Here is a 14,236-nt window from a genome sequence, read left to right as displayed (position 1 = left end):
ACCCTCATGACACTGGAGTGTCGGAAGGACAAGACCAACCTCGACACGTGAAGAGACACATATTCATGACAGCAGCCAAGGAATAGTAGGCAGACAGAGAGAGAAGGGGGTGCCCACTTCAGCTTCAGTGTCCCCCGGCCAGAGAGGGAGAGCTGCGCGCGGCCTACCTCGATGCACTGCTTAATCCAGAAATGGCTGCCCATGGCCTCCCAGTTCTGGGAGCAGGTCACATAGAGCAGGCGCTCATAGACCCGGCGTTTCATGGAGTTGTCAAACACCTCGAAGAACTTTGCCCTGATGAGCGGCTGGGCACACCGCAGCCCAGAGAGAAAGGCGGGCTCAAGCTTTGCCGTCAGCTCACTGCCACACAGGGTCTCGTCCCTGCAACCGAAGGAGGCACACTGAGATGAAAGAGCTGCACCCAGAGGCACCCATCATCAAACAAGCACAGGACATGTGGGTGCCGCTCCTGAAACAGCCTGGGGAAACTGAGAGCGCATTACAGAGCATCACAGGCTGACGCAGCACATGCACACAGCGTCCAGCAATGACACCGAAACACGTCACATGACCCAGAATGTAAATGAATGAGTGAAATTCAGGTATGACCAAAAAATTCATGTCACGTAACATTGGTTAGTCAGAGAACACATTATGGACTGACGGTTGAACTACATGAGAATTGCTGTAATTACCTGTAGACGTAGTTAACGAGGTCTAAGAACTGTGCATTTAATTCAAGGTCATCTGGAAAACGCTTTTCTATGTAGGTCATCATTTTCACAAGCAAAATGGACTTCTCCCGGAGTGTAGGTGTCTGTATGAGTTTTTAAAACAAAAGGTCAATTCTGTCTGGGAGAAGGTATTTCCCAAAGTACTTCTATTCTGCTACTTTTTTTTTAAACATATCTTTTTTCTTTTTTTTTTTAAAGATTTTATTTATTTATTTTTAGAGGGGGGGAGAGAGGGAGGGAGAGAGAGAGAGAGAGAGAGAGAGAGAGAGAGAGGCACCAATGTCCGGTTGCTGGGGGCCATGGCCTGCAACCCAGGTATGTGGCCTGACTGGGAATCGAACCTGCGACACTTTGGTTCACAGCCCGCGCTCAATCCACTGAGCTATGCCAGCCAGGGCTTATTCTGCTACTTTTTAAACTCCTACAATTCAGTCAAGTAAAATTAAATGGTTGTTTATGAATGAAAGAAAAAGGAAAAGAAAGAAAATCAAAAACAGCCCTGGTTATCTCTGGACACTTAAAATCAAGACAGACCCCAGCATAACTGTCCTGGGAGCTACAACTCATTTCGGAGAGAAAGTAACTAAATTATAAAACAAATTAGGAGCTTGTAAGCATCTTATTATATTGAATCATAGTCCCTCCTGTTTTCCTTGCCTTATCTTCACCACCATAAAAGACTAAAAAAAAAATTAACATTTTAAGAAGTAAAACCACATTAAGGTGAGTGGCCAATTTTCTCAACTTCCTATTTCAAATCCATTAAGTGAGAAAAATCTACCTAAACAAAAAGATACTGTGAATGCAAATACAGGAGGAAAAAAGTATTTTGCTGGACTGGAAACTTCCAGGAGAAAAGCTGAGAAAGTGAGGTCAGAATTTTCTTCTACCCGCAAAAGGAAGGCTGCCTGGCCAACGTGCAGCCCCTCTTCCCCACTCACCTGATTGGCTGCCATTGGGGAGTTATTTTTGACCCATTCTTCCACAATCTTAACCACGGCCCGGAGGATCTTGGCATCGGGTGACTTTTCAATGAGGGAGGTCAGGATGGCCTGGATGAAGTTCTTCCTCATCTCCATGCTCATCACCGCCAGGCGTGTTTTCACCAGCTCCAGACTCAGCATCACCAGCTCACTAGTTCCTGCTCCGGCCAAGAGAGAACACAGCTCAACAATTTCTACAAACATACATCAACAGACAACCACTTTGTACTATGTGGCATGTTGACTTTGCCCATTTTCCCTAAAACGTTTTCTCCAGTCACATCACTTCTTGCTATTCCATGACCTTGCAAAGGTGGCCCTGGAAGAGGCTCCCCAGGAGAGGAGACGATGGGTCTGCAGGCACCGGTGCGGGACTCTGGGGGACAGCCATGTCCTGAAGTCACATCCGCGGCATTCTGTTCCAGGGTGCACTGAGTGGTGGACCGCCCACAACCTGCTCCGCCCCCCACACGAGGCATCTCCCAGACTCCTGGAGCCCACTCCTCAGGTCTGCGACTTGCAACCTGAATCTTCGTCAGACGTGACCAGCGACTGGGCAACCTCCATGTTACAGCGAAATTGTTAGTTAGCTCTCATCAAGGGGTGTGTGCTCCACATAAATGTCCAATTGTTCTTAACTGTCTTCATTCTCCCAGCCACAAATGTTAAGAGCAATTCTTTCTAAAAAGGAGTCTCATTCTGGTTTGAAACGGGCCACGTAGACCCTTTGTTACAGCAGCTGACAGTGAACTGCACATGAAGAACAGACATTAGTGTTCCCGCCAGAGTACAGCCACAAGCACACGCTGTCCAGGCATCACACAAAGTCTGGGGGGAAACTTGGGGACCAGGGCAAGTCTGTCACCTGAGGTTGCCTCTGTGCTGCCGGAGGCCGCCTGGGGGTTGAGGTGCTCCCGCACCATCTTCTGCAGGGAGCGCATGAAGACCGAGATCAGCCTGTCGATGTAGCTCGGGTTGTTGCTGCAGGCCGACTTCAGGATCATAAGGGTCCCTAAGGGGCAGGAGGTGCCAGCTGTCTTTTAGAAAGGTCTCAAAAATGGAGTAACTGACAAAAAGTGGGCTAATTAAAACATTTCATAGTGTTGTAAATACAAATATGCTCTTTCCAACAAACGTATGCACTAATCCCAATTGTCAACAGTTTAAGCTTCTGTGCGGCAGAAACCACATTCCAAAGCATTGCATGTGCACATGAGCAACACGTTCAGGCATCAAAACTGACTCCTGCATTTCAGGACACACTGCTGACTTCAGTTCTGCATTTCATCTCTGTGTTACGTATGGCAAACCACCCAAAGTAAAACTTTTGTCCCAAGTCATGTTTGGGGTGGAGGAAGGATATTTTTTATCTAGACTGTCTGGGCATGACCAATGTTTTAAAACTAAGTTTGTGCCCTGGCTGGTGTGGCTCAGTAGATTGAGCACTGGCTATGAACCAAAGGGCTGCCAGTTTGACTCCCAGTCAGGGCACATGCCTGGGTTGCAGGCCAGGTCCCCAGTAGGGGGTCTGGGGGAGGCAACCACACATTGATGTTTCTCTCCCTCTTTTTCACCCTTCCTTCCCCTCTCTCTAAAAATAAATAAGCACAGGGAGTAAAAGGGAGAAAACTATACTTGAACAATGATTAAAATTTAAAAATAAATAAATAAGCACAATCTTAAAAAAAACACAAAACCTAAATTTGCACCAAACTGAAAAACTACACAACGAATATCAGAACATGAACCCTGAGTATATGAAAACAATTGCATCTTTCTTTCATAACTGGCATTTTTATAAACATCTTGACCTTGACCTACAGATTAAATTTTAATTTTGTATTCACAGCTCACATCATAGGAAAATAAAGGGCTATTTATTGACTTGCCACTTATAGGTACAATCACTGCAGAGTTGGACAATTTCGAGCTTGCTTTGTTGAAAGGCTGGCTCTCAGTCTGGCGGTAAACACATGACCAATCTGAGTCTGCAACAGGGAACCCACGACACTGCAGAGCAACGACGACAAATACAGGGAGTGTGTTCTGGCCGTTCCCGGCTGCCGTGCTCGCCTCTATTGAGCAGCCATCAGTAATGGCGCCCTGGGTCTAGCAGAGTGGCCAACTTGACCGACCCACTCGCCCTGGCCCACTGCCTCCCCCGTGAGGGAGGGGGCAGGGCCAAAGGTGGTAGGCTCTTCCCACTGAGAGTCCTCTGCAGACATATTTAACGAGATGCTCACGCTACACTGCAGTGGAAGCCAGGATGCATGGCTGGACCTGCCATGTGAACTCTCTTTATAAAAAGGAGAAAGTGACACACTCACCAAATAGCTGGGAGGGATTCGCGCTCGTGGCCTTCTCGTAGTTGGTGAGCCCTTCGTAGATGACCTTCCCGACGGCCGCGTAGAGGCACTCCAGCTCCTCATACTTGGAGGCCACGCTGGAGGTGCCTGAAACAGAAGTGAGAGCTGGGCTCTGCGGTCCGCACTCTCGGGCCTGCTCAGGCCCCAGGACAGTGCCTCTGCTACACTACAGGGCTGAGCTTCAGTTGCTCCAGGGCCTGTGCCAGCTGGGCTGAGCACTCCTCCCCGACTGGTGACTTCACTAAGGTACGTGGCGAACTTTTGTCACACCTGAACTCACCCTAAATACACTCACAGCGTTTATCCTATCAACTGTTTGACACTTAACAAATATTTTTACCTGATGCCCCCGATGCCTGAAGGAAACAGCAACGCTCAGCAGGGAGCAACTGCATTTCCAAAGCAGGTGACAGACAGACAGACTGCCGTGACTACTGCCGTTAGGTCTTACGCCAGTATTTTCAAAGGCTGCCAGTAACAAGACAAGCGAGGGAACAGAACGCTCCACGTGGTCCCTAGAGGAGGAGCACTCTCCAGTCACAGCTCTGTGCCCGCCCACCTATGCGGAAGGAAAGGCACCGACGGCAAAGGCCCCGTACTTGGCTCTGTAGGGAAAATGCTCATCAGGCGTGAGAGGAGGCTGTGCACAGCTCGTAGGACTTTGGTGTTCCCGCACGTCATGCAGGCAGCAATCCCGCGCTGCAGCGGCTTAAAGCTGCTGAGGATGGCTGGAGACTGGAGCACGGTGAGCAGGAAACTCAGCACCTCCAACCCTGTGCAAATGTTCCCATAGTTCACCTGGTTGGGCTGCTCCTGGAACACAGAACATGGGCCGCACAGGGATGAGACAGATGCTCCGGTGCAGGGACAGTCGTCAGCCAAAAGGGAGAACGACATGCTCCTCAGGAGTTAGAAATGGAGGGAAAAATCACTGAAGATAAACACAATACACATTAAAAACATGTGGCCACCATATCTTATTAATACAGTATGATTTCATGTCTCTTTTAATAAAATCTGCTTTAAATATGTAGTCAAACCTTTCTAAAAAGCCCATGAAAAATATTCGACACTTAATGTTAAAATTCTGAAAATCACTACTCTGGTCTAAAAAGGCAATTACTGCAATCCCGTTCGCTTGTCTCCTTCCGCCTTTTTATTTTTTATTTTTAGAGAAGAGGAAGGGAAGGAGAAAGAGGGAGAGAAACATCAATGTGTGGTTGCACCCCCATGCACCCCCCAACTGGGGACCTGGCCCACAACCCAGGCATGTGCGCTGAGAATCGAAGCAGCAACCCACTGATTCACAGCTCACGCTCAATCCACTGTGCTACACCAGCCAGGCTCCTTCCACGTTTTTATTTGAAATACAAATATTCTTCCAAAAGGAAGTATCTATAAAACTCTGTATCATGAAGTCAATATAATAGGTAATGTCAGAATTTTAAAAAAAATAAAATTGTGACACAAAACACAGAGCCCATGGTTTGCAGTGAAGTGACCCTGCATGAAGCCATCCCTGTGGCTCGCACATGTGTGGTGTGCACTGGGTGTGGGCCAGGCGCTCACTGCCTGCGGGAAAGGTGGCACGGCGCTGTGGACATGGCGTGTGGTGTCAGGAGAGCATCAGCCTCCTCGCAGCCAGAGGCTGCCACTCACAGCTAAGCCTGACTGAACTGTGACCGCACGCACCTGATGGGAAAGAAACCTGACCTTCTGAAGGAAGGAGAAGGAAGGACACTGCAGACAGCCTACAAGCTGCTTCTTGAGCTGCAGCCAAAGCACGAGCTGAAGCCTGTGGTCCCACCATGCTCGCAGGCCAGGCGCCGCTGCCACCCGCCAGAACACCTGCGCAGGAGGGGAGCCTCTACATGCACAGCGACAGGCGCTCGCAGCAGGCCCGCAACCCCAGTCAGTCACAGAACCCAGGTTTTTACAAACGCGACACAAGTAATCAGCATTAGGCGGTTATTTCTCTGTCACCTGACCATGCAGTGTTCCATAACAAATTCTACATCTACCTACTCTAAAAATTTGAGTTTATTTTAAAGGCTGTTGCATAAGTCAACTAAAAATGTTTATTATTTCATGCCAGTCAATGTCAACTTAAGAAATGAGACCACGTCTTCAAAACTAACCACACCTGGTGCTGTGAGAGCTGAAGTTTCACAACCACTCACAGGAAGTGAAGTTTCCTCCAACCCATTAACAGTATGAAAATTAAATAAATGAAGCCTCGTTTGAAGAGGCAAGAACGGGGAGCCTTTGGGCACCGCCACTTGGTTGATTACAGACCCCACTGGGAAGAACCGTCAATCACAGACCTCAACAGGGGAAAAACTGCACAAACCTTGTTACCCCAGCACAGCAGCCAACACGAAACTGTCACCGCTCTGAACTCCCCATTTCCTCCATCCCTCCAAAGCCCTTCAGTTCAAAACAACCCCGCCCACCTTCCTGCTTTTTCTCTAGGAAGCAACGTTCCCCTCCTTTGCTTGCTGACTGGCCCTGTGGTTTTTTGCTGTAGCTTAGAATTCCTCTGCTAGTCCCATTTTGCTGGTAAACTGTCTGGCTATTGGGTTTTAAGGTCAGCAGTGGCCAGAAGAGAAAGTGGAAGAGACCACAACCAGCCACAGAGGCGGAACACCCGGACTCGGGCAGCTCAGCCACGGGCCGGGCCACAGCAGCAACCCGCACACCTACCACACTCATCAGCAGCTTGTCAAACCACTGCAGCTTGAGCTCAGACTTGGACCACATGTCCGGGCGCAGGGCGGTCTTTAGGAGGGCCACACACCGGCGGGACAGCACTTCTCCAGGAGACCCGGCCGTGCTGGTGTTGTCGTTGACCTGGAAGTCCAGTCACTCAGTGTCACCACATGTTCACAGTCCTGCCAGGACACCGCTCCCTGCCCACACCCCACACCCCAGCTCCCTCACAGCCACTCTCACAGCCAGGAGACTGGCTGCCTCAACTCAGTCCTTGGGGCTCCAGGAGCCTCCCTCACAGAGCCCTCCCTCTCCCTTGCAGCGGGTGGGTGGTGATTCGCAATCATGTGTGTGACTGACAGGTTAACACCAAGAGGCTCCCCGAGGGCAGGACCTGGGCTCCTTCCCTCTGGACCTCGACTACCCACAGCAGCAGGCAGCCAGGTCCTGGCTGGGTAGATGTTTCAGCCCTCGCGCTGCAAGGGTTTTGTAACACATGCAGTCCCTGACTATGGAGGCAGGGTACTGACCTACTTTCCCTTCGGTTGTCAAATAAAATAATGACAACAGCCAGCACAACAGTAGCCATCCAGCATGAATGGATCAAAATTATAATTACTTGTTTTGTCAGATCGGCAAAAAATACATTTTTGGTGTGCCGAAGAATTTGAGTCATTAGTGTGTGCCATGAGAGGAGAAAGGTGGAAAATTGCTGGTTTAGTAGGTTATTTTCAGTACTTGGAAGCCTCGACAGTACCACATGACACACTATTTTTTTTTTAGTAATTATAAAAACTTAAGATTCCCAAATCAAAAAAAAAAAAACTACTTAGAGAAATTCCACTTACAATGTTTTTATGAAATATAAAAGTGAAGTTTTAGAGGCAGGTCCCCAGTAACTCCGTGAAAACGTACACTGACGAGAAGGGTCACGCAAACTCAAGCTGTGAAAGCACACGAGCTGCTCGGTGCCATGGGGGCCGTCCCACCCCCTTCGTGAACCACGTCCCTCGGCAGTTCAGTCATCTGCCCAGGACCGCTGAACGGCCGGGCCGCGTTTCACCAGCACCGTGATTCCGTCAATTACAGGACACTCATCGCCACTAAAAAAAAACCTATTTCTTAGAAACCATACAAAATGTAAGGCAAGGCCGACTTCAGAATTATCAGCCTGTCATGTGAGCAAACAAACTCGGGATGAAGTGACAGGACTAGCTGTCAGGCCTCGGTTTGTCTACTGTCTATCCCTTTCTGGCTAAACTGTCGCAGATGACATTCGAGAGGTGACCAAGCAGTCCTCGTCTTGAAGAGCCCAGGACACAGGACACTCAGAACGCGCACCTGGCAAGCCACGCGGATGAGGAAGTTCACCACGGTGTCGGTGTGCTGCTTGTCGATGGGCTTGGCCAGTAGGGAGTCCGCGCCGGGCAGGGACTGGCTCCTCCCGAACACCTGCAACGGCAAGATGGCCCCTCAGCGACGAGCTGACCCGCGCAGCCCTCAACAGGGCACAGATGCTGTTCTGGGCACAGGGGACACCCAAGGCAGCCAGCCGCAAGACAACTAATGAACAAAGCAGCCACAGAGAAAAGTGATGGGTTGTGTGCTCGGGACAGGAAGGGGGCGTGGTCCAGAGTGAAAGGCTGCCATCGAGGCGGCGCTCGGACTGTGAAGACCCAACTGTGGGGGAGACCCGAGCCAGTGAGGGGCTGGCCCAGCACACATGCCCTAAAACAGCACCAAACCGGTGTGCTTCCAGAGTGGGACAAAGGACGGGCGGCTGGGGCAGCGTGAGCAGGCACAGGGAAGGGACTCCATCAGAGAGCTGGGCGACGCAGGCTCTGGAGGCCAGAGTCAAGAGGAAGGCTGGCTGAGGGAAAAGACAGCCTGTCTTCATTTTTTAAGATTTTTATTTGAAATGACTAGAATATTCACAAGGTGCAAAGACAGCACAGAGGCCCCATGTACACTTCACCCAGCTTGCCCAGGCTGAAGCTGGGGAGAGAGAGTGTTTTGGTCCTCGGGCTTGTGACAATGTGACGCAGTGGGAGGAGGAGCGAGGGAACTGGCAGGCAGCGTCAGGGACCCCAGGGAGAGGCGATGGAGAGCCGCCTTGCACCACGACGGTGGTGGCAGAACCGACAGAAGAGGGTGGGGATTTGTGGTTGGGCTGCCAGGACTTGCTCTTGACGTGTGCAAAGAAGGCAACGGACAGAGTGCAGATGATTTCAGGTCTCTAACTTGAGCGAGGGTGAACGCAGGAGGAACGGGGTGGGAGGGACAGTGAGCACCCCAGGGCTCTTGTGGCACCATGCCTCCCAAACGAAGTGGGACACACTATCTTTTATAAAACTGAGCACACTCTGGGTGCACATGGTCTTAATCAATTTTCCTGCCCTGAAGCGTTTCTCCTGATGCCTTTTTGTAAGTAATCAATCACATCACCACGCTACAACGGCAGTAAGGGGCACAAAGGAAAACGTGTCTGGTGGGGCAGGGACACCTCGGGAGAGCGTGGGCCACCAGGCATCTCTGCTGAGCGCAGCCTTTCCTGGCTGCACCTCCGGCACTGGCCTGGGCCCACGGCCGTGTTCCAAGTTTGCAGAGCGAAGGGACACACCCCACAGGAGGCGCAGAGCCCCTGGGAGGGCGCGCACGCAGGCTTACCGCACTGATTGCTCCCGCGGCCGTCCTGAAGCGTTTCACTTCCTGTGCAGAGTCCACCGACAGGCCTCTTTTAATGGAGGACGAGACGGAATTGACTCCTTCCCCACTGGAGTTCGGGTCCATGTCGGAATCCGGCTTAAAAAGAACACACATCTGACTTTGCTGGTTCCCCCAGCGCGGCGCGGCGCAGCGAAACAGGCAGGGCCGACGGGAGAGGGCTGCCACCCCTACCTGTTGGTCCTTGATCCTCTGCAGCTCCCACTTAATGACGACTTCGGACAGGTCCACGGCCAGCCTTCTCTGCTCGATGGTGACGCTGGGGGTGAAGCCCAACCTCTGCATGGCACTGACCATGTGCTGTACCAGGTGGTGCCGCACCGGGTAGTACACCTGTGGGCACGATGCTTCGGTCACACCGGGGACACCATGGCCCCAGCACACAGGCACACGCACAACCTGCCTCGCACCCAAAACACTTCCTCTGTCCCTGGCAGAGTTCCAATACACCAGTGTGTGTCTCCATGTTTTAGCGCCATCTCTTAAAAACGCTGATCACTCAGTTCTCTTTAGGTAGACGGTCTGGTCACATCTATCCAACTTCAGACTCGCTGTCACCGCGGTTCAGCCATGCCGAGAAGCACATTCTCAATGCTAACAAAGTTGGCTGTAACAGCTTTCAACTCAATACCATGAATTCCTTTCTCCCCGACCCAAAATCCACACGAAATACTTACATATTTACAATATTTATATTTGTTGAATTTACATAAATGCAACGAGGTGGGCAATGGCTAGAGAGAGGAGATGCCAGCAACAAGAATAACTTTTTGAGCCAAGTCACCAGAACCTACAGTTAATGATGACCCCACCCAAAGCAACACTCCATCTGTGTCCACTGCTCACTGAGCATTTACAAGAAACACGCAGTCCAAATGGAAAGAAGACACGGCCACGTTCTCTGCACTACAGCGACATCCATGTTGATGGAGCCACTCAAGCACGCGCGCGCGCGCGCACACACACACACACACACACACACACACAGCCAGTGGACCTGAAACCCCTCTACTGAAAGATGAATAACCCTTATTACTGTAGAAACTGAAAGCCTGAAAATGCCTCACACGCCAATCTATAGCACTTCCTTACGAACCTTAAAATGCTGCACTATCAAGTGCAGAATGTGCACCAGCTGAGGGACCGTGTGCCCCTCCTCCACGATGATCTTGCGTGTCCAGTGGGTCAGCATCTGGTGCCCGTCCTCCATCCGGGCCGGCACAGCTGGAGTCAGAATGGCCATTGCCTGTCTGACGATGGCTCGGGCCTCCATCGCGTGGGCCTTGAGAAGACTGTGGAAAACCTAAGGCAGGAGAGAAAGGCTTCCCTAAGGTGAGAGTGAAGGCTTTAAAACAAGACAAAGACAGTCTCTTAGAACCCAGGCAGACTGACACAAAACAGTTTTCACAAAACCCCTCCAGGCTCACTTACTGGGAAACGACACAGCTGCTCCCACCGTCATCAATCCCAACCAATGAACACATGCACTCCAGCGCTCCCCTCTCGCCCAGGCCTGGCGGGGCGGGGGGTCATGCAGCAAGAGGAACGAGACCAGCTCCCTGCTGAGGCCAATGTCTGGCTTTACTTGTGAGAAGTCAGCCAAGGTGTACAAACCCTTCCACTCTGGCCACAGTAGGAAAAATGGAGTGGAAGGGGCCACAATCAGAAGCGACCTCACAACAGTTCACATGAGTGGTAAGGTGCTCAGGTACCTAAGTTCAGGGGACACCACAACTGCCCAGTGGTACTGAGGGTGGAGGGACAGGAAGGGGCTGGACATCAACAGGGCTGCCCAGGCCCTGACTCGGCAGGGACGCGAGGGCCTCGCAGACGGCCCTCAGGGCTGTGGCCAGGGTGACTGGGGCGAGCAGGGCCAATGACAGAGACTGTGTTTGTAAGAGCTCAAGTGTCCGTGGCAGGTGACCTCTGAGAGGCCACTGGCTTTTCAGGGCCTGGGCTTTACCACCACAGACAGTCACAAGGGGGCGGTGAGGGGGAAACAAAGTGACCTCATAGACAGGATGAGAGCAGCTACTTACCAAATGCTTAATGGGAAAGACAGGCTGAGCACTCAAATCTGTTCCTACACTGAATTCTCACACAGAGACAGTAACCAGCCCACTCGCGGCCATGGAACTCCCGAGTGGAAGAAATGACTCAAACCCCTGGGCTGCCTGACATCAAAACTAAGCCACAGAGGACTCGGGGAAGATGTGCTCAGAACCGTCAGCATGGCAGGGGCTGCCAAGATGAGGGCTCACAAGTACCCACTGTCCACAGCAAAGGGGTGGCCAGGGCCCTTGACCAAAACATTTGCAATGGAAACAAGAACTGGGAGCCAGAATGCAATGGGTAGAGGAGCGTGAGGTGGACAATAGAGACATTATGTTGTTTCAAAGGCAAGGCTGCAGGGCGACGTGACAAAGCAGTGGCTGGGAGAAAGCGGGAATGAGTGCTCATGAGGTGGCAGAGACCGGCACTACTGACTGGCATCAGGTAGGACAGCAGAAGAGGAGGGGTGCGATGGTGCAGGAGCAACACGCACACGTGTGGAAATGCCTGTGACTGTCAGGCAGACAGGAGGGAGCCTTGCAAAGCACCTGAAGGACAATCTTCTTATGTATCGCAAACTTGGCAATGATGTGCGCCAGAAGCAAGTGTCCGCTGTATTTGCAGGCCGGGTCGACGCAGGCCTTGGAGAGCAGGCAGGGCCAGGCGAAGGTCATCAGGCGGCGCAGCTTGCTGTTGCGGTTCTTGTTGTTGTCGTGGATGTGGTGGGGGGCGTGCTCCACCAGCAGCGTGGCGTACTGCAGGAGATAGATCCTCAGGGAGTCCAGCATGTCCGCCTGCTTCTCTGGGTCCAGGGCCTGCGGGAAAGGCCAGCAGAAAGGAACTCACCTCTGGTTTTGAAATGTGCGACCTACCAAGAGTCATACAAGTGTAAACCTTAAAAACACATACACACACACCCCATCTATAGAATTATGTAAGTTTTACAAGGGTCCCAGTAATGTCTTATCAATTTTCTTTTAATATTTGTAGTAGCAATTCACTGAATTTATTCCAACACTGTGGAGAAAAAGAGCAGGCTCATAGTCAGAATGCAGGGGGGTCAAAGGGGCTTGATGTGGAAAAGGAGGACTTCCTCTTTGCTACAAGGTAAGTTAGGACTGAGTTTCTTAATCTCCAAGTAGTTGAGACTTTCTTCCCTGTTCAACTATTAATTATCCAGTCCTTATTTTTCAGTGTTAGGATCAGAAAATGTTACCTGAAAAAATATTACCTCAGTTGTTAACAAAACTGCTCTGGTTTTCTATGTAGTCAAGTATCTGAGAGATTTTTATATGTGTTTCGTGGATATAAGGAAAGAAAATGTACACTCTTTGATCGCCATTCTGTACATCTCTATTGAATCAAGTATTAAACTACACCATCCAATTCAGCTACTTCGTACACTACTTTCTGCCTGCCAGAGCACCTGAAAGGCTGATACCTTCCATCACAACGGTGTCTCTGTCAGGGTCCCTATAGCCCTGAGGTCTGTCTTCCCCAGGACTGGCTGCGGCTCCATCCAGGGCTCCAGCTGGCCCAGAGCCTTTTATCCTCACCTGACACTCAAAACCCCAGCTCCTCACTCGGGCTGAGTCAGTAACAGGGACCAAACACGCTTCCTTGGGCTCAGCTCTCACTCCCTTGGGGGGCGGGAGTGGGGTCGGAACTGCAGAAAGCACGACTACGTGAGGACCAGCAACCTGCCAGTGGGAACGACAGCCCACTCTGCATGGGCCCCGGAATGAAAAGGCAACGGACGGGCGAGAAGATGGCGGCGTCCAGCAAGCGGCACCACGCACACGGTGTGCTGCAGGCCTGTGCCACCCGCCGCTCACAGCGCCCCAACGAGCCACCCGTGCGCAGGGCAGTCCATCTGACAGCACCTGCCGGGACATCCAGTGGTCGGACCTGCATGGGACAGCCAGGCTTTGGGGAAAACACAAAGCAGGCATTTCCCAAGGAAACACTGAATGGAAAAAAACCCTTTAGTGCAAACTGGAAACACTATTGTGAAAATGCAAAGACCTTAAAGCCTAAGCCAAGTTCAGACACTGTCCTGCCACAAAGCCGTTTCATTACAAAGGGTCACGGCAACCCCTGGATCCAGCCCAGTACTCTCACTGGCTGGTAGTCGATTCCTTTGCAAAGCTAAAAATGGAACAAAACATCAAAACTCTACTGACCGGCAACAGGGGTTTACACAAAAATACTCTGCTGTCTGAATTGTTATGATAATCATTTCTCACTGGAATCTATTAATGTAGAAAAGTTAATTCACTCCAAAGCAAGGCTGCCTTTAAAAATTCACTATTAACAACCACAGTAGGATCCGCCTTCTCCCATGGTTTTGCTTTCCCCAATTTGTTACCTACAGTCCACCATGATCTGTAAGTATTAAATGGAAAATTCCAGAAATAATTCCTAAATTTAAACTGTGTGCCTTCCTGAGACGCAGGATGAACTCTCTCGCCATCCCGCCCATCCCACCCCGGACTTGAATCATCCCTCTGTGCACACAGCACCGGCCCCCTGCCCATTTCACGTCAGAGCTGTCTCCGCATCTGACTGGCGGCTGGGATGCCGCAACGTCATGGTCAAGCAGCCCTGGTTTACTGAACAACACCCTCAGACCTGAAGAGTAGTGATGCTGGCAATTCGGATGTGCCAC

The 14,236-nt window shown here is 51.1% G+C and overlaps 1 protein-coding gene across 11 annotated transcripts in view; it reads right to left on the bottom strand.

Annotated features, from left to right (window-relative positions):
• LOC123811525 (transformation/transcription domain associated protein) overlaps nt 1-14,236 on the bottom strand; it is a 120,240-nt gene that overhangs the window by 41,478 nt on the left and 64,526 nt on the right. For all 11 annotated transcript variants that reach the window (XM_045827737.1, XM_045827807.1, XM_045827728.1 and 8 more), the window contains 12 exons: nt 12,117-12,383; nt 10,613-10,819; nt 9,691-9,849; nt 9,460-9,594; nt 8,134-8,244; nt 6,787-6,933; nt 4,683-4,896; nt 4,045-4,170; nt 2,583-2,729; nt 1,676-1,875; nt 696-817; nt 168-381 (listed from right to left, as the gene is read on the bottom strand). In XM_045827737.1, the coding sequence (XP_045683693.1) occupies nt 168-381; nt 696-817; nt 1,676-1,875; nt 2,583-2,729; nt 4,045-4,170; nt 4,683-4,896; nt 6,787-6,933; nt 8,134-8,244; nt 9,460-9,594; nt 9,691-9,849; nt 10,613-10,819; nt 12,117-12,383 (2,049 nt within the window). The remainder of the gene's footprint in view (nt 1-167; nt 382-695; nt 818-1,675; nt 1,876-2,582; nt 2,730-4,044; nt 4,171-4,682; nt 4,897-6,786; nt 6,934-8,133; nt 8,245-9,459; nt 9,595-9,690; nt 9,850-10,612; nt 10,820-12,116; nt 12,384-14,236) is intronic.

Source organism: Phyllostomus hastatus, unplaced genomic scaffold (assembly GCF_019186645.2).
Source record: "Phyllostomus hastatus isolate PE091 unplaced genomic scaffold, TTU_PhHast_1.1 phas_contig_150, whole genome shotgun sequence".
Classification (NCBI taxonomy): domain Eukaryota; kingdom Metazoa; phylum Chordata; class Mammalia; order Chiroptera; family Phyllostomidae; genus Phyllostomus; species Phyllostomus hastatus.
This window is presented reverse-complemented; position numbering and strand designations above follow the sequence as displayed.